At 36.9% G+C, this 19626-nt stretch overlaps 1 protein-coding gene across 28 annotated transcripts in view; it reads left to right on the forward strand.

Annotated features, from left to right (window-relative positions):
• The first annotated feature begins 3751 nt into the window (after positions 1-3751).
• Positions 3752-19626, forward strand: part of LOC106059486 (intermembrane lipid transfer protein VPS13C-like) — a 142241-nt gene continuing 126366 nt past the window's right edge. For 26 of the 28 annotated variants that reach the window (XM_056016728.1, XM_056016735.1, XM_056016721.1 and 23 more), the window contains exons 1-2: positions 3752-3981; positions 4919-4942. In XM_056016728.1, coding sequence (XP_055872703.1) covers positions 3882-3981; positions 4919-4942 — 124 coding nt within the window. In that variant the 5' untranslated portion in view covers positions 3752-3881. The remainder of the gene's footprint in view (positions 3982-4918; positions 4943-19626) is intronic. The other 2 variants (XM_056016724.1, XM_056016729.1) reach the window with 1 other exon arrangement.

Below are 19626 nucleotides of genomic sequence, written 5' to 3' on the forward strand. Positions count from 1 at the left end.
TTTTCAGTAGTAAAAATGGTATAAAATTAATTAAAGTATGGAAAGTATACGTTTCTATATTACAAAAACAAATTACAAGAAAATATTTTTTGACTTATCCGATTTAGATCAAATTTAATATTTTTAAACATTGTTTATTTCTGTCACTAACCATTTGTAGTGACACTATCTAATCATATAAAACTATTTATTGATAACAATGATGCAATATGCTCAAAGAATTAGATGAAATACTGAGAGTATTCAATTAGTTGCAGATGTCTACTTATCTAAACTCTTCAATCCGATGTAACTATTTACGATTTTGAAGCAGCAATCTACCAAACTCGTTAGCAGAATGAGCCAAATGAAGTTCATTCAAGGAGCCAACTTTTTAAACTGTAAATCTTTCAGAAAAATTGTGCTGTAAACTTAATTCTCATTTCTTTTACTCCAGTAGCTCTAAGACGGCACAAGGATGCAGAATTTCGAACTCCACAATACTTTATTTTTTTTTTAAGTTCAGTGCATTTCAAAGCTGCAAATATCAATATTAAAAGGTGAAAAACCTATTTCTGTAACCTTGGCATTGAAAGGTTTTCTAACAAAGGTTAATGTCGCTTAGCCGTTTCTTAAGTTTTTAGACCTCTTATAATAGTTTTCATCATATTTAAGATAAAATAAGATAATTGTATTGGTCCAAAACAAATGGAGACTAGAATTGTTCACCTCAGCTAAACTACGACAACAATAACAATAACAAATACGAATAACAAACACACTCACACACAACCAGCTTCTATGTACCGTACTTCTTGGTGACGACAGATGACCTTGAAACACTTGTAAATCTTTCTGACCACTTCAGGCAGGAAGACCAATGGCTTGGCAGAATTGAAGTCATTTGTTAACATGCTTGACTAACGCATGCATGACGCTTAGGACGTAATCATCTTCTTTTTTTTTTGAAGTAACGTCTGTATTATAAAAGACCTATTGTAACAGTGGTTGAATGGAGAGATGGTAGCTGTGTTTGAGAGATAAGCGACGATTTTTTAAATAACTTTTTTTTTTTTTTTTACAAAGTTTACATCAACTCACTTTGTCTGTCCGTCTGTCTGGTAAAAAGTTTAAACGCTTTTTTCTCTCATTACTCATTCTCGGATCAAGTATTTAGTTAAATGATTAATTATTTTGTTTGATTTCGAAATAGTCGATAACAGTTCCAGAATTTCGTTTTAAATAGCAGAAAGGGAGCTAAAGCCTGTAGTTTTCAGATAAATGGCAGTAATTAGCGGCTACTTCCCCTTAGACAAGCTTTGGTTTTAAAAGGTATTCTTTTTCCTATTGCTTGTTTTTGTTGTTGTTGTTGAAATTAAGACAATGTTTATAACGGATAGTTATGCTTTTATTCAATAAACTCGATGCGTTTCTCCCTTGAGTAGCAATGATTCGAAGAATTCCTCTTTAGAGCCTTTAGTTGAAATAATTACTCACACAAGACATACATGCACCTCCTCCGCGACGTCGTTGCCCCTAACGACCAATCGACCGAATAATGGTAGGCCTAAACAAAAAAAAAAAAAAGAAAGAAAATGTACCTCTGTACCTATGTTGCTTTGTTTGCCAAACTGATCCCCGCAGAGCGCAGTACTTTTAGGAAGATGTAGATACTGTATTCGTGCTATTGTTGCTGCATAAACGTCAAATAATATAATGCAATGAACACACAAATGTAGAAACTCAGAATAAATTTATTAAGGTTCATTTTAAGGCCACTAAAGTTACTAAATTCATAGCAAAAAATATGCTCTCTCGGAGACTCGAACTAGGTACCCTTTGCCCCAATCACCTAAGATTGAGCTGTGATAAGTTCGTTCATACATTCAAGGAGCAATGACGTTGAAATGGTATCAAGTTCACAAGACTTATTTTGCACCTTTAAAATAAGACAATGTTCAGAGACATTGAAAGATTGGAGAGTGTTCAAGCTATGATGAAACTGAAACAGGTGACCTTCATATCATCTGCCCCATAGATCACAAGGTATGAAGGGAAAAGGGCTACATTACAAGCTACGATGAAACAGATGACCTTTTTATCATCTGCCTCATAGATCACAATGTCTAGAGGGGTAAGGGCTAGTACTTTACAAGCTACGATGAAAGCGATGGCATGTCATTTCTTATCGCCTCATTCTGGCCAATGAAAAATGTATTGAAAAAAACTGGGATAGATGACGCTAAGATTCTTTAATTGCTCTGCCGAACATTCCAGCGGTGAACCTTTTCACTCAAATTAATATGCACGTGTTGAAATGTTGAGATAATAACTAGTTCAATGAATGAATAGTTTTTACAAGTAAAATGCTTTGATGAATAGTTATGGAGTAAATCTGAAATAATGTACTGTGAGGTTAGTAAAAAGAGATTATTGAAATAAGCAATCGACTTCTCTAAATCCTTGTTAGTTATATTTTTTTATGTTAATTCTGTGGCATTTTACGCCTTCAGAGATGATCTTTTCCCTTTGCAACTTTATGTCATTATAGAAGTCATAACATATAAAATCCTTAAAAACAATTGGCACCCACTAAACAAACCACAGTCACATTGGATCTGGATGGTTGGCTCCTCTCCATTAGGGATAGAACAAAAAGATTTAATAACTATTTTATTCCAGTTTTAGTCAGGGTGTTTCAGTGTTCTTTGTTGTCGCAGAAGTCAGCCAGAATAACCAACGACTTGGCAGAATTTCAGTCATTGATTAACATGCATGACTAGATTGTGTAAGTCATTTGTTAACGTGCATGACTAGATTGACATGACACGTTAAGGACGTAATCATCTTTTTTTTAAAGTAACGTCTGTATTTCATAAGATAAAAAAGATCCTAAATAGCTCCTTGATGGAAACTGATGTATTGATTTTTTTCGAATATCTTCTTATCTTATAAGATACAGACGTTATTTTCAAAAAGAAGATGATTACATCCTTAACGTGTCATGTCAATCTAGTCATGCACGTTAACAAATGACTTACACAATGGGAGAAGGAGTAGGCCTACTTGTACAAATTTGTCCTAGCATATGGAACAAGGAATATGACTTATATATGACGAGCTTTGATATCTCCAATCATGTGATTCACTTTTTTTTTTTGGATATAAATTTGTCGATGAAGGCATATAGTCAGACCTGTCTTTCGATACATTCACTGACCACCTCAGCAAAGAGGTTTATAATAGCTACCTTTATGTTTTACAGCATCCAAGGTGCTGATGGACGAACAGACTGTACGAGTGACATGCGGTGCATGGCTATCCAGCAACTTCTTCAAGCAAGAATTATATCTGATCTGCACGTCTGTGTTGCTCAGCTGCTTTTAGTTTACGGGAAGTCGAATTTTTCTTGGGCCTTCTTGGTTTTGATAGGCGCATTATTTCCTACTTTGCCTGAAATCTTCAGACATCGTATGGAATACCTTAAAATAATTTCGCACTTTGCTGGTACATGTAGGCCCTATATATTTTATATATTTTCACCCTCTTCCCTCATTTAGCCCTCAAAATCTGGATCCGATTAGTACACTACACTACTGTATCATTAATTTGTATTTTTATGCATGATCTAATCAAATTTAACAGTGTTGAACATTTCCTCAAAATTCAGGATAGATGTAGACTCTCTTTCTTTCTCTAGAAGTCTAGATTCTATCATACAACACACGGCGATATATGGCGGTGGTTATCGAAATTCCTAATTTTTATTTCGCTCATTAGCATATTGACGAAAACAATATGGCGAACACCGGTATATGGATTTAAGTCTCGAGACAATTCAGTCAAGATTAGTATATATTTCGTCATTGAAAACACTTTGTATTTGATTAATTTCACTCACAATGGTGTTCGAAACCATTTTGGTTGAAATAATCAACCGCTACTTGGGAGCATTTGTGGAAAACTTGGATAGTTCACAATTGCAGATTGGATTATGGGGTGGTAAGTAGTAAAGTTTAGTAACAGTAAAGTACTTGACTTAAGTTAGATCTAAGTCACTTAATTAAGTCTTAAGTTAATTTTTAAAGTTAATAAAGTTAAACAATAAAATTATTAAAAAATTAAGTAGTCACAGTGACACTGACAGTAGTGATAAGAAGTGACTGAAACTTAACTTTCATTAATCATACTAACTTATACTTATAGATCTAGATCTAGTTATACTACTACTAGTACTACTAGTCTCTAGAATCTAATCTAGATCTAGAATCTAGATACTAAGATAGTAGATCTACTATTTAATAACTAGAATTTAACTAGATCTAGCTAGATCTAATTGATCTATCATTTAGCATTCTAGGAATAGATCTATGACCTAGTCCTATGTCCCTATGTCTATGACTACTATGAGTATGAGTATCAGTACTATCATATAAATCTATCTAAGTATCTTATTCTTAATTCATTACTTTGTTCTTTACACTTTACTTCAATACTTGACTTAAAGTTAAATTTATTCTAGTCTTAATCTAGATATCTATCTCTAGTAGATTGACTGGTCGTAAATCCAGGTAATACTGTAATAGTAAAACTTCCCATCTCTTAACATAATAATATGATAATATCTATCAAATCTATGTCTATGTCTATAGACTATACTCTATAATCTCTATAGATAGTTATATACTAAGAATTTAAGTAGATCTAGATTATATATATATATTAATATATATATATATATATTATAATATATTCTATATTTAAGTATTATACTATAATCTAGATGTTTCGACTATATTATTATTATAAACTAGATCTCGACTAGATTGTCTAGATGTAATATTTTTACTGTGAATACACTGACGCACTTTACTGTCTATAAGTATGAGTGTAGTTGACAATGCAACTTTATTAATACTTGCGTCTTGTTTTTAACCAGCAATACTTAACACGCAGGCCACAGGTAATTGTTAACATTTATGGGTTCATAATAAAGTTTTATTTCATGTTGACAATTTTTTTTGTACAAGTTTGTTGTTTCAGATTTAATTAAATACTTTTAAGTTCATTACAATCATAACATTTAAACCTTGAAGTATATCTATTATTATTGAAGTTTTAAATTCTATTACAAGTATACCAAGTCCCAGACAAATCTACAGACTTTTATTAAGACTCGAATTGAGATCCTCTTGAGCACTGTTTGTTGCATGAGGTGACAAGTTGCTTCCTCTTATATTAGTCAACTTTAACAGTCTTGGGTCCACTTTTACCTTTACCTTTACCTATCCCTTAGTCTGTTGGATCGTCGGGGCACCAAGCAAGATTTGTTGACAGTTTTTCTCCATTCCTCCCTGTCTTTTGCCTTGTTTAAAACCTCTATCAATGGTCCATTCTTTTATGTTGTCCTCCCTTCTTTTTCTCTGTCTGCCTCTTCTTCTTTTTCCTGGTACTATTCCCTGAAAGAAGGTCTTTGCTACTATTTTTAATATACATTAATGATCTACCAAATTACCTGAAGGAAGGTCTTTGCTACTATTTTTAATATACTATACATAAATGATCTACCAAATTGCATTAGTTTAGGAACAAAAGTCAGATTATTTGCAGATGATTGCATAATATAGAACAATAAAAACAACACTAGATACAGAAATTTTGCAAAGAAAATATTAGACAAATTACAGAAATGGGAATCGAACAGGAGCATTTCTTTCCACCCAGAAAAATGCCAATTATTAAGAGTAACAATAAAATAAAAACTAATAAATTCCACCTTAAATTCATGGTAAACCAGTAACACAGACTTTACCTTACCTTTACCTTTTACCTATCCCTTAGTCTGTTGGACCGTTGGGGCACCAGGCAAGATTTGTCGACCGTCTTTCTCCATTCCTCCCTTTTTTTTTGCCTTGTTCAGAACCTCTCTCAATGGCAGGCCTGTCCATTCTTTAATGTTGTCCTCCCATCGCTTTTTCTGTCTGCCTCTTCTTCTTTCCCTGGCACTGTTCCCTGAAGAAAGGTCTTTGCGAGCCCCGTAGATCTCGTAATGTGGCCAAAGGTTTTAAGCTTTCGTTTTTTCACAATAGTAAGCAGGTCGTCATGAGCTCCGATCGCTACAGCGATCGGAACACAGACTAGGTGTTATAATAAACAAAAAAAACTATTATGGAATCCCCATATTGATGAAGCTATATAAAAAAAATTTAAACAAAGCATTAGGGTTTATTAAAAGAAATTTCTACAAAACAAATTAGAACAGCTCAATAAAACATTAAGAAACTGGAACAGACACAAAATAGAGCAGTGGGATTCATAACTAGTGAATATTCACATTTGATTAGAGTATCACCTTTAGTAAAATCACTAAATTTAGAAAGCCTTCAGGATACAAGACTCCAAGTAGCGACATAAAACACTGAACCATAATCTTCAAATACAAATACAAAACCTAATAAAATACTCAGAAAGACACAAAAATAAAGGCACATTCCTTGTTCCATATGCAAGGACAAATGTGTACAACTGCTCTTTCTTCCCTAGTACTATTGGAGCATGGAATGGGTTGTCTGAGTCAGGCAGGAAATCAATGACGTGATAGAATTTAAGTCATTTATTAACATGCAGGACTAGATTGACCTAGGAACACTCATACCCATAGAATATAATCTTCTTTTTTGAAGTAACGTCTGTATTTCTTAAGATAAGATCCTCATCCAAGCTAGTTTTGATTTTTAAAAATCTTCTGTGAAATTATGGTGCCTGTTGTCTGTGTTGGCCTGTTTTTGATTGCTCATTTTAACCTCAATGTCACTACAATCTTTTTATGAGTTACCGCAACAGACATCTCTCTCATCTTTTTACATTTCCCATTTAAAGAGTATCACTGATACAGTCTCACAGAGGAAGGGAAAAAATAGATTTTATAATGTTTTGTTTGCAAAATGTTTTACTTGTTTCGGATGTTCCTTCAGAGTTGAAGATAATTACTTCCTAGTCCAAACCTCCCGCAGGACGACGGGGGATGGGAGTGGGCAGGGTTTGAATCCTGGACTATCGATAAATCTGAACGACAGTCCAGCGCGCAAACCGCACGACCAGGCAGCCATCCTGCCAATGTTCCGTTCTTGCCTAAGTTATGGGCAGCAAGTTAATAACATTGAAATAATGGCACTGACAATTTGAATGGCATGTTATCTTACCAACAAGTAATTGCATTTACGTTGGCAGATTTTGTATTGCCCCACAGTATATAGCCTAGATGTTCTTTTGTAATTCATATTAATATTACCTTGAAAAATTGTCTCTGTATGACTTTTCTTTGCAAAGTTTAAAAAAGACTAGGAGGATATTATCTATAGGTTTTTTTTTTGTTTTTTTTTCACTCTCGTATGTATGTACATTGGTTACATTTTTTTAGGTCCACATAAAATTTATCAACTATAGTTGACAAATCACAATGATTTTGAAGATGGAACATATCAAAGACAGTTTATAATAATAATGTTTTTTGTAATCCTTATTGTAAAGCATGTCTCCATGCTAGTTACTTGTGTTAGTGGTCAATGATTCATGCTATATATATACAGTTGATTACACATTCTAGCAGTTTATATGGAGTTACACTAATATACTTAATTTTTGTACTCATGATCTGTGCTACAGTGTTAGCACAGTGACTGATGGTCCTTATTTACACTGTCAGTATCAGGGACAGTTCCTAAGTTGATAGTGTACAGATATAGCAAGTTTTTGAAAGTGATACGCCAGTTTTATTTGCAGTGATATTGTTACCAATTGTGATGACTTAGGACGATATAGTGTAGAATGAGGGCAACAGCTTGCAGGTCTAGTACTGTGTGTGTGTGTTTACACACGCGTGCATGCATAGTTATAGTCTGCTACTCTATTGGCACGGCCTTGAAATTGTTCAACATTCTGTCATCATAGAAATAAAAGGAATACTCGACCCCCTTCCCTCTCGCAGTAATGAAATAGAAACGGACCTAGGCATAAACAGGATGCTACGCCACTGGCTTCCATAAATGTGGTGACACCATTAGGTTTTAGAATTAGATAGAGCTGGCAATAGCTCTTTTCTAACGCTGGTTAATAAGATTTAAAAAAAAAAAAATGAAATAAGACCTCCCCAGCTAATTTAAACAGTAAATATTTTTCTTTTTCTGTAAATGTGTCAAAGGCAAATTCTAGTAGCTAATGTAGGCCTGCACTCCTATGCACCCATTTTCAGACCAAAGACTATAATGACGCCCATGACAGTCTGGGATTTTCATTTAGGGACGAAGAAACTATAAATAGGTTTAGTGTACAACATTTCGGAAGTGCTGATATGCTATGTTTTTTTTTTCATATACATAATTTTATATTAGACTTCATTCTATGACGTAATACATTTTGAATAACAAATAGGCAACTCGTTTAATAACGGTGGGCTGATACGAAGATCTAATCCTACGCAATGAGGTTTGCAATTATGACTAAATTCTTTTTTCGTTTTGTTGGCGTCCTTGACATTGCTTAGTTTGTCGTGGCACCCTTGATCTACATTCAGATCAGAATACATGTAATAAAGATCTATTGTTTATTTTATTTTGAAATAGATTATCAGAGATTAGTGCTTAGAGTTCGTTCACTGATAAAACGGAGAACGTTTGAAGATACAAGAATGTCTCAGCCATTGTTTTCTGTTCAGTGGAGCTGATAACAAAGTTATCGCTTGACTGATAACACTCCAGTGTGGACTTGGGCCACAGATGTAGCCGTCTGTAGTATTGTCATTCCTTGCGTGCTCAGCTATTCATGCTTGGATACACATCACATTTGTTTTGGCGGTGTGTGTGTGTGTGTGTGGGGGGGGGTTTAAAACAATATCCATGCGATTATTATTATTGTCTATCATCATCAAGTCCTTTGTGTTCCTCATGGAACATGGGGCCTCAGTAAAAACATGCCACTCTCCACTGTCTCTTGCTGGTCTTCCCATCTCTTTCCTGCCCTCTCGGCTTCATCTAGTACACCGCGTCGTCGCCTTGTTCTTTTTATCTTTCTTTGCGTCTTGTCCCTTTGGGGTTTTAATCTGATGACACCCTCTCTGGCTCTGTTGTTGGCATCTTTTCTTAAGGGTGCGAAATCTCTTTTCTATTATATAAGTGCGCGTTTTTTTTTTTAAGATTACATATCATTTGGTTTAGACGAGAATTGCTAAGTTTTTGTGCAGGGGCGTAGCTAGAAATTTCCCATCATTTGGGGGGCCCCTGCTTTTGCGTAATATTTAATATTAAATGTAACCCCCCCCCACACTAATTTGGGGCCGCCCTCAAGTGTGGGCCCAGGGGATTTTCAAATTCCCCCCCCCCCCCCAGCTACGCCACTGAACGTATGTAGAAGGGGTTTGTATTATAATGCCCTATTGTGTAATTGCTACTAAGCTGAGTTTATAAGGACATATAATCTAGTATGAATCGCGCGCGCGCTCGTGTGACCGCTTGGTTTCACATGTGACAAGTTTGCACGTGATGGAAGCACATGAGTCACTGGCGCGCGCGCTGCAACATCTTAGTGAACGAACTGGGCGTGTTTGCGGGGGGGGGGGGTGCTATGACGAACTCAAGAAGATGAGAAATGTATGTTTTTTTTTGGGTGGGGGTGGGGGACTCTAACGAAGATATTTCGAGGCATAAAAACTATAAAGTGCATACTCCCAGCTGTTCACCATGAGACATTTTCCCCCTGGGCGTCTCGCCACACATTTCCACGTCGCCGTGCACGGGTCACAAAGCTGTGTTAATTGGAATGGCGATGGTCTGTGTTGTGCGCGAAAACAAGCACCATTCCAACGTTGATGCGCAAGCTGATTGTTTGCAGAGTTCCTTAACATAGGTCATCAATTCCGAGAAGCCCCCATCGTGCCCCCACAAGCCATATAATATCAAATCCGCATTTATCAAAATTTGGTTTCTGATTGAAAAAAAATGTCGCTACTGTGGGTATCAAACTTATCTAGATCTAGACATCGTAAAGGACTTCAATTGATCTCCCCATTTTAGTTGATCTTTTTGAGTGGGAAAAAAAAAAAAAGAAGACTTGTAATCACACTAAATTTCCACTAAGGATCAATAAAGCAGTCTTAGTCTTCATTGACCGTCCACTGACAATACCCACCTGTGTACCGAGTCCTCGATGGGCGGCATGCCACAGGCACAACTGGTCCCCCCCCCCCCCCCCTTTCCGTTTTGTGGAGGCAATTAAACGGGATTTTTTAAATGCGATTGTATTTCATTGTAAATATCAGGAATGGATTTGAGAGAGGTTTGGTGGGACTCCACAAGAAAGAGTCCTCCACAAAAGAGATAAGGTATATCCGAAATTCGACCGGTCAAAAACTTTTTTTTTTTTTAAAACATTTTTTTTTTTACGCTGACAAAGATGTCGTGATTAAAAAGTGTACGGTTGTAGCGTGCTCGGAATAAGTAAATACATCTCGGGATTTACGACAGTGCGTCTACCAAAGGCATCACCCTCCACAAGCTCAAAAATGTAAACTTTTTAAAACTAAACTATTTTTTAAAATGGAAAGTGAGATTAAATTGATAAGAACTCAATGTCTTTCTTTTAAATTATAGCATGCGTTTATATACAAGTATTTCCGTTCATAAGTGGATCTTTATTGAAGCTTTCGAAAAATTGTAGTGGTCTCCAAAAAAAAATATTTCCGCCCCTGACCTCCCGGTCCTTGTAAATATGATAACTATGATATGGCTGTTGCTGAAAAGTCCTGAAAATGTGTACTTATTGCTGCGTCATCTCTTTTCATTGCGTACTGTGTTAATGGAGGACAGGTCTGTGAATTAAATACATAGATACATGTATTTAAAAGAGCAGATATATCATCTTGCAGGCTTTCCAGAGAAAGTCTTACATGTCATACATCGTCAGTAAAAAAAAAAAAAAAAAGAATAAAAGCTTGTTATCTGTAAAACCGATGTCGATCGCAATTTTTGATATTGTTACGCTTTTCTCTACCAAGGCCTTCTGTAAACATTGCTCAACACATCTAACTCAAGAACTTGACATTTAGAGTTCCGAAAATATTGTGGTACTTATATAACTAAATCCATCAACAGCCAATACTACACAATTGGCTACACTAACTACAATGGCTTTGCTACACAACCGAACTGCTGTACCAAACTCTTCTAGTCTCCCTGGAATTGTACAGCTACATTCTCATGGACTCACACGTGACCTCCGTGATATCGAAGGCGCCGACTCACATAGTACCACACCGTCCTTACTGCCTTGCTGTCCTGGACTCACAGGGTACCGCAGGGGTCACGGAGGTCACGTACCGCATCGTCTTTACTGTCCTGAACTGAACCGCCCTTTCTTACACACTGTCTCTCGTCCGTGAAGGCTTTCGATCACATGGCCATAACATGGGTCACAATTGCGTGTAGTATGTACTAGTAATACTGTCCCTTGACAGCCGTTCGTTGACCTGCGTGATTTGTCTGGGTCACTTTTGTAAATAGGTCGCACACACATTAGTTACAACAATATTATGATATTGGCAAAAAAAAAAAAATGAAAAGATATTTTTATATTATGAGAGTGAGACAGAGACTGCGAAAGACAATGTCTTACTGATATAGAGATGTGTCTTTTTTTTTTCTGCTTACTGACACACGTGGGGAACGAACGACAGATAATCAACGCAAAAACACATCCACAAAACAATATCAGTGCGTGGTCGACAAAGATTTTGTATGCACGAAATCAGTCGAGACACCACTTTCTAGAAACATCGATAAGATGGTATGATTACATTTCCTATTAGTATTGTGTCAAGTATAATAACCAATAGTTTCGTGTCTTTATTTTGGTCATGAGTAGAGTGTATGGAACGCGTAAAAGTAAGTCATAAAGTCATGGGGGTTTCTCCGCTTTTCAACGAACATGTACTGCCTCGCTCCGCTGAACTCGTTCCTGCTCCAAGTGGTATCGAGTCCTACGTCTTGATTGAAAAAAAACAACAAAACAAACAATCTATTAGCTGAGCGTATAGAGCTTGAATGTCCAATGAAGTAAATCTGTCTCGTGTGTTGATCCCTGGGTCAAGGCTTTTCACATCTCACGTAGAGTATATGATGTTCTACAAACCAAACACCTTAACATTTGTATATTAAACATGTCCTTTTGTAATAATTAAAATTAGCCTGTGGTGGCTGGTTAGTAAGGTGCTTAGCTTCCGAGCCGAGTTCTTGGGTTCGAATCTCGGAGAAAGGCTGTTTTTTTATTATTTTTATTCCGGGAGTCTTAGGGCGCCCCAGTGTCCACCCAACTCTAATGAGTACCTGACATTAATTGGGGAAAAGTAAAGGCGGTTGGTCTTTGTGCTGGCCACATGACACCCGACATTCAAACAGATGACCTTTACATCATCTGTCCCATAAATAGCAAGGTCTGAAAGGGGTACTCTACTTTAAAAAAAAATACTTTTTAAAATTAGTCTGTGCACGAAACCTAAGTTCCTTTCCAAATGTGCAATGTAGGTCATTTATGTTCCCTCCAATTTGAAAAGATATTTCGTTTGTGTCGTGAGAACCAATTCGTCCCTCACTGTCGCCTATTCTCACCTGTATTGTAGTGTAATCCTCAATAAAAGATTAAATGTCAATGTGGCAATCGCACGATTCTCCAAACAGATAGTCAAACACTCTGTAAACACATATCCAATAGCAGAAAGCGATACAGGTAGTCCGAAATCTGAGAATTTGACATTCTCCCCCCCCCCCTTTTTATTATTATTATAAACAAATTTATATCATTGTTTATTTATTAGGAAAACACTTTTAGTATACGGATATGTGTAACAGTATATACAGATTCTACTCGAGTTAACAGATTGTCTTTCTGCTAGATTCCACCACTTAGTAAAATCCCCGTTGGTTGTGCACTCTTACTAGAAACACAGAGCGAGCGAACTTTGTCCCCACAGGCAGAGTTGCACTGGAGTCACATTCTTGGAGGCTGGCCAACTCTAGCAGATATAGATGTACAATTCTTTGTTTTGTGCTAGGAACTTTTATTCCACATTCTTGCCGTGGGCGTCTCTTAATTGTGGGCAGAGAAGAACAAGAACAATGGCTGTTAGTATATTATACAAATGGGGCATGGTTGATGAGTGGGTAAAGCGCTTGGCTTCCAAACCGGGAGGTACCTGGTTCGAATCTTTGCGAAAATTGTGATTTTGGTGTCCCTGGGTACCATTTGGAGGGGGGGGGGGAGCTTAAAGGCGGTTGGTCTTTGTGCTGGTCACATGACACCCTTGTTAACTGTCGACCATAGGAATAAATGGCCTTGACGTCATCTGCCCTGTAGATTGCAATGTCTGAACGCAGTACTTTTACATATTACATTATTTTATAGGATTCACTAATAAGTCTCATTTTTAGTAGTCGTCTAAATGGTTTTAGTACTTTAAATGTGTCGTAGATTTCTTATTAGACTTAAGATTGGCAGACCCTCGTGGCCACGTTGTACAGACTTGTGACGTGGTCTCCGTCTAATATCTGGCACAGTAAAGGCTTGAAAATTTATTTTTTTTAAAAGCTTTTCAGGCCTTTTATGGCGATTGGTCTCGATCTCCGTCTAATATCTGGCACAGTAAAGGCTTGAAAATTTATTTTTTTTAAAAGCTTTTCAGGCCTTTTATGGCGATTGGTCTCGATCTCCGTCTAATATCTGGCACAGTAAAGGCTTGAAAAGTTAAACTCCGTCTCAATGTAATATTTTTTTTAAAAAGCTTTTCGTTCAGTTTTGTCTGTAATCGTGTTCTGATTTCTAGAAGGATTCAAATCGAAGTTTCAAATGTTTTGTTTGTTTGTGAATGCATATTTGAAAGCAATGCCTTAAGCATTGAAACATTAAGACACGCCTATGTTCAGCTCGTTTATTTAAGAAAACTAAAACAAGCTCATATTCTGTTTAATGCCTTAAACATTGAGAACATTAAGACACGCCTATGTTCATCTCGTTTATTTAAGAAAACTAAGACAAGCTCATATTCTGTTTATGCCTTAAACATTGAGAACATTAAGACACGCCTATGTTCATCTCGTTTATTTGAGAAAACTAAGACAAGCTCATATTCTGTTTAATGCCTTAAGCATTGAGAACATTAAGACACGCCTATGTTCAGCTCGTTTATTTAAGAAAACTAAAACTAGCTCATATTCTGTTTAATACCTTAAGCATTGAGAACATTAAGACACGCCCATGTTCAGCTCGTTTATTTGAGAAAACTAAGACAAGCTCATATTCTGTTTAATACCTTAAGCATTGAGAACATTAAGACACGCCTATGTTCAGCTCGTTTATTTAAGAAAACTAAGACAAGCTCATATTCCGTTTAATAAGCACGTGTATGCATTGAGGTGAATAAGACATGTATCCATCCCACTCTAAACACACCGGACTGTTATCACATTGCTTTCAGTTTCGCAAGTTTGACCCTTTTCGTTGAATGTCTACTTCGGCCTGTTTGACATTCTAGTTTGAAATGAATTGATTCACCCACCCCTCCCCATTTTCACTACCCCAGCTATTGACAAGCTTATGACAGCTGAGTGATAGCGTTTCACCCTTCAAAAGTTATCAACCGATCTAGGCCAGTCTTGCTACATAGGCGCCAAGTAAATACATCTACTACTAACAAGTAAAATAAAAACAAATACTTTTTTTTTTACAAATCAATTCCTCCTATATACAGCTCTGAGGGTGATTACTTCGCTCCGATGGTTTTGATAATTTTTTAATACTTGTTGTAATATACAGATAATTGATGTATGTTTTATTGTACAGATAATTGATGTATGTTTTAATATACAGATAATTGATATATTATTCTTTTTATTTTATTTTCAATGTTTTTCTGACGTAATTTTTCTGCGCATCCAAAACTGTCAATTTTTCACCCGGCTGATATGTGACGTCACACAAACCTATTAATTTTAATCTATTGACTGTGTAACGGAAAACCATGCAGTAAAGTTTGCATTCTCGTAAAAGAAATAGATCTTGTAAACAAAAAAAAAAAAAGAAATACATTTAGATCTACATGCTTGACTAACTATGGCAATGTGTATTTTCTCAACACACACACACAAACACTATCGAGTGGTCGGCTTGTCATGACCGACTACACGTAGCCTAGACTAGCCTTACACTGACCAGTTTGTTAGAATCAGTCAGACACACGATCTATATACTTTTTGGGACAGGGAATATAAATGTTTCTAAGCATTAAAAAAATGGTGAAATGTTTACAACTTTTTATACAGAATTTAAATATGTCAATAACTCAAATTTGAAAAACCATCGGGAGTTTCCCCGTGGCGAGGTTTTTAATATTTAACCCTTTTCTCTCCTAACTGACGATACCAGCGTTGATTCCACCAGAATGTGGTAAATAATTACGGAGAGAAAGAGTTAAAGAAATTACGGTTTGTTAACTCTAGGGGAAGTTGATTTTACTTTTTTTTTCCCGGCTCACATAAGAAATTTTGTATAACAGGCACACTACGAGCTAACAATGAGAAGCACGACATGGCCTAAATTGTGCCGATGTGCCTAAAGTCAAAATCAAATCAAATCATGAGAACAAAATGAACAATATATATATATATATATATATATATATATATATATATGAATGATTTAATACAAAACTAGCTAGGGTGATGGGTTAACAATGGCATATAGTTTGATGAAATAATCTCATTATAGATTGCTTATAGAGGAGTGGATAAGTGTCTCTATTTTTGCTCCTTATCTTTGCACTGCTGGTTGGGTGGCCGCTGGACTCGCCGGCGTAGTAGATGCAGGATGCGCTCTGGGCTGATCTTCTTTATCTTGTCAAAGCTTATCGTCTGCAGCAAGAGGTGGGAAGGGCATGCAGTGGACAGCTAGGGCCGGGGGCAGGGCAGTTGATACTGGGCAAGTCTCTGAGCAATAGACCGTAAAAAATTGGTCGTGGGCACTGGGCTTTAAGCCGTTTGTAGTGGGCACTACTCGCTGACAGAGGGGGTGGGGTTCTGGCGTTATCGGCTCAGGTTTTTGTGACACTGTAGACCTAGTCGATGCTGAGGATGTAGCATGTGTAGACAGTGCAGATCTCGATCTAGTGGTGACAGAAGCTGCAAGTCTGGTGTGCGTAGTATTGCATCACAAATAACAACCAGGCTGAATAAGAATTTTTACACATTTACTTTGCAGTGCATCACTTCTCCAGTTAACTGTCTCCAACTGGAGATCATTAAAAAAAAAACTAAACTTTTTTGACAAAAAATTAAAAACCGTTAGCATAAATGTGTTTGAAATATGGCGAATAGTCCTCTCCCCTACTAAAGAGCCTCCAGTGTTCGTTACTATTAATAGTGAATAGTTGTACAAGTGGTGTATTTTTATGATAAAACTGCTTGCATAAATGATTTTTTAAAATGAGATTTTTCGCTTTTAGAAAATAAAAAAAGTAGCCGTTGCATCAGAACTTTGAATGGACAAAAATATTATGATGTCGGATTTTCACTATCTTTTCTAGTTTACGAGAACTAAACGTGACAGACGGACAGACATATCACACAAAACTAATAGCGTCTTTTCCACTTTCGGGGGGCGCTACAAAAACAAAATATTGAGACATCTCTAGGATAAAATACTATACGACTAGGGACCTACCACTTGGCATGGCTTGAAGTACTCACCAGAGGTAGGATTACTTCACTTGGAAAAGCACACGCCCAACAAATTCACGCGCGCGCAATCATGCAGGCTGCCCCATCCCCCCTTTTTAAATTTTTAACTTTGACGGCTGTATTGAGTCTCAAGTAATCTAGACGGTAGCGTCTGGCTGATGAACGAAGGCTCTGATACAGACGCGTGGTCTTCGGGACACCTCCCATTGGCTCCGATATGACATACCGGTAATGAAAAAACGATGTTGACTCGACAGCAGGAAAGGTGTTTGAAATGCTACACGGTCTGGGTGTGTGTGTCTTTGTTTGCACACACCCAGTTAGCACTCGTATCTTTGTGCTCACATTATCTTATATTTCTTATAAATTACAGACGTTACTTCAAAGGAGAAGATTATTACCTCTCCATGTGTCACTTTGCGTGTCATGTGTCACTCTGCATGTCATGTGTCACTCTGCGTGTCATGTGCCACTCTGCGTGTCATGTGTCACTCTGGTTATGTTGTATGTTAAACTCTTATCTTATCTTATATAATACAGACGTTACTTCAAAAAAGATGATTACGTCCTACGCGTCATGCATTTAGTCATGCATATTAACCAATGACTTAAATTCAGCCAAGTCACTGGTTTTCCTGGCTAGCTCAGGCAACCCATTCCATGCTCTAATACAGTGTTTCTCAAACTTTTTTGTCTGGCGGCACAGAAAAAAAAACTACAAAATTTCGCGGCACACCACGAAGAGCAACAGTTGTTTTATAATAAAAATTGTAAGAAGTCTTTCTCTTTTCTTAGATTTGATTTCAGTCAGTGCTGAAAATCCAAACTCACAAAACCACGAAGCTGCAAATGGAAGAATTATTTTGATTGCTTTTAAACTGATTGCAGGATATAACTTGTTGATTGAAATCCAAAACACATCCAGGCTTTTCTAGGCAAAACTTGACTTAAGAACTGCATTGTTTTTTAAATCAATGAGCTGCTCTGCTTCTTCAGTTGTCAGATTTGTAGCTTCATTGTTTCCAAATGGATAGCTGACCCATCCATATTCATTACTTCCAACTGTGCGAAAGTAATGCTGCAATGCTGACTGCAGGTGTGTCAAAGTGTCCAGAATTTCGGGAGTGATTTCTTTATTTGAAGCACATTCATTGTAAGTAGGAAAGCAGTCGAAGACTCCTTTCGAGATCTTACTTTGCCACAAAGACAATTTTTCACCAAATGATTTCAGTTTTGAGGATGCAGTGATGATGGTTTCCGATGGTCATTGAAGACTTAAATTCAATGAATTTAATTTGTCAAATAAATCAGAGAGAAATGTTACCTTAACCCACCAGATCTCGTCATGAATAGAAAATCCAAAGTTTTTTTTTCCAGTCTCCAAGAATGAAATCAGCTCAACCTTGAGTTGGACGACACGCTTTAACACTTTTCCCCTGGAGAGCCAACGTTGGTGTGATACAGGAGACATTTGTAGACTGAATCCATTGCTTCACAAAGCTCTGAGAAAAGTTGGGATGCAAGCGGTCGAGATTTGATGAAGTTTACAACTTCAATCACTTGATCCAGAGCAGACATCAAATCTTTCGGTAAAGATTTGAAGGCAAGAGCTTCTCTGTGGATCATGCAGGAACAACTAATACATTTGGATTTTCTTGACGCACGAGAGTGACGAATCCCTTTCTATTTCCCTGCATGGAAGGACAGCCATCGGTGCAAACGCTGACAGTTTTTCCACTGTAGTTTGAATAGCAAAATGTTTTCGTTCACCACTTTTTTAAATTTTTCGACGGCATCGGCCCCAAGGATAGTTTCAACAACTATTGCTAAAGCTGGTGCAATGATTGATTCAGCCTCTGTGTGTGCTTTCTTGCGTTTTGCTAATAACTGAGCAACCTTATAACTTGCTATCAATCCCTTTTCTGGCAGCTTTAGGTACTTCCTAAATTTTTTAGCTTGTTTATTTTGTTGAGCCCTGATGTTTTCAAAGTACCGTAGTTCTTCGGTTGCGCTTTTACAGCTGGATATTTTGTTTCCAAGTGTCTCTTCAATTTGCCTGGAACAGAGTTGCATTGCAGATCAGACAGAATGGCAATGGAGCATCTTCAGGTCCCGAAGATATGAAACCATATCTGATGTAATCTTCTTTGTACCTTCGTTTGGTTCCATGCTTTTCATTTAACACTTTCGCAGTTTCATTCTTGCTAACGTATTTCTCCATGGATAACAATGAATAACGCTTTGAGATAATTTGTTATTATTAGCATACATCTAACCAATTTACATGAAACACATCGCTTATTATTATTGTTAACAATTCAAGAACTGCTGTGCGTCTGCTAAGGTGGCCATATTTTAGTCATGATAATAATATATATATAGTGCAAAATTCCATAACCTGAATAAATAACACCCCTTTCCGTCAAAATGGAACGATCCACTACTATTACTGGTCATTGCAAGTTGGGATGTCATCGCAACGTAAAATAAAAATTTAATAGTAGGCAGACCTGTGTAACACTGCACGTGTTGTGGCGTTCTGAAAACTCCCGCGGCACACCTGCAAATCTTCGGCGGCACACTAGTGTGCCGCGGCACACAGTTTGAGAAACACTGCTCTAATAGCACTAGGGAATAAGGAGTATTGGTACAAATTTGTCCTAGCATATGGGACGAGGAATGTGCCTTTATCTTTGTGTCTTTCAGAGTATTTTATTAAATTTTGTTTAACTATTTAAGTCTTACACGCTAACGCAGTAACAGTGATGCTTATTCATGATCTAATGAAATCTAATGCGATCACAAGCTTATTGCCACGTAGTCCTGATGGTCTTTGAGAAGTTTATTATGACCAATAGTTGGCTGGGTCTGT

The sequence above is a fragment of the Biomphalaria glabrata genome, chromosome 18 (genome assembly GCF_947242115.1).
Source record: "Biomphalaria glabrata chromosome 18, xgBioGlab47.1, whole genome shotgun sequence".
In the NCBI taxonomy this organism is placed as follows: Eukaryota; Metazoa; Mollusca; class Gastropoda; family Planorbidae; genus Biomphalaria; species Biomphalaria glabrata.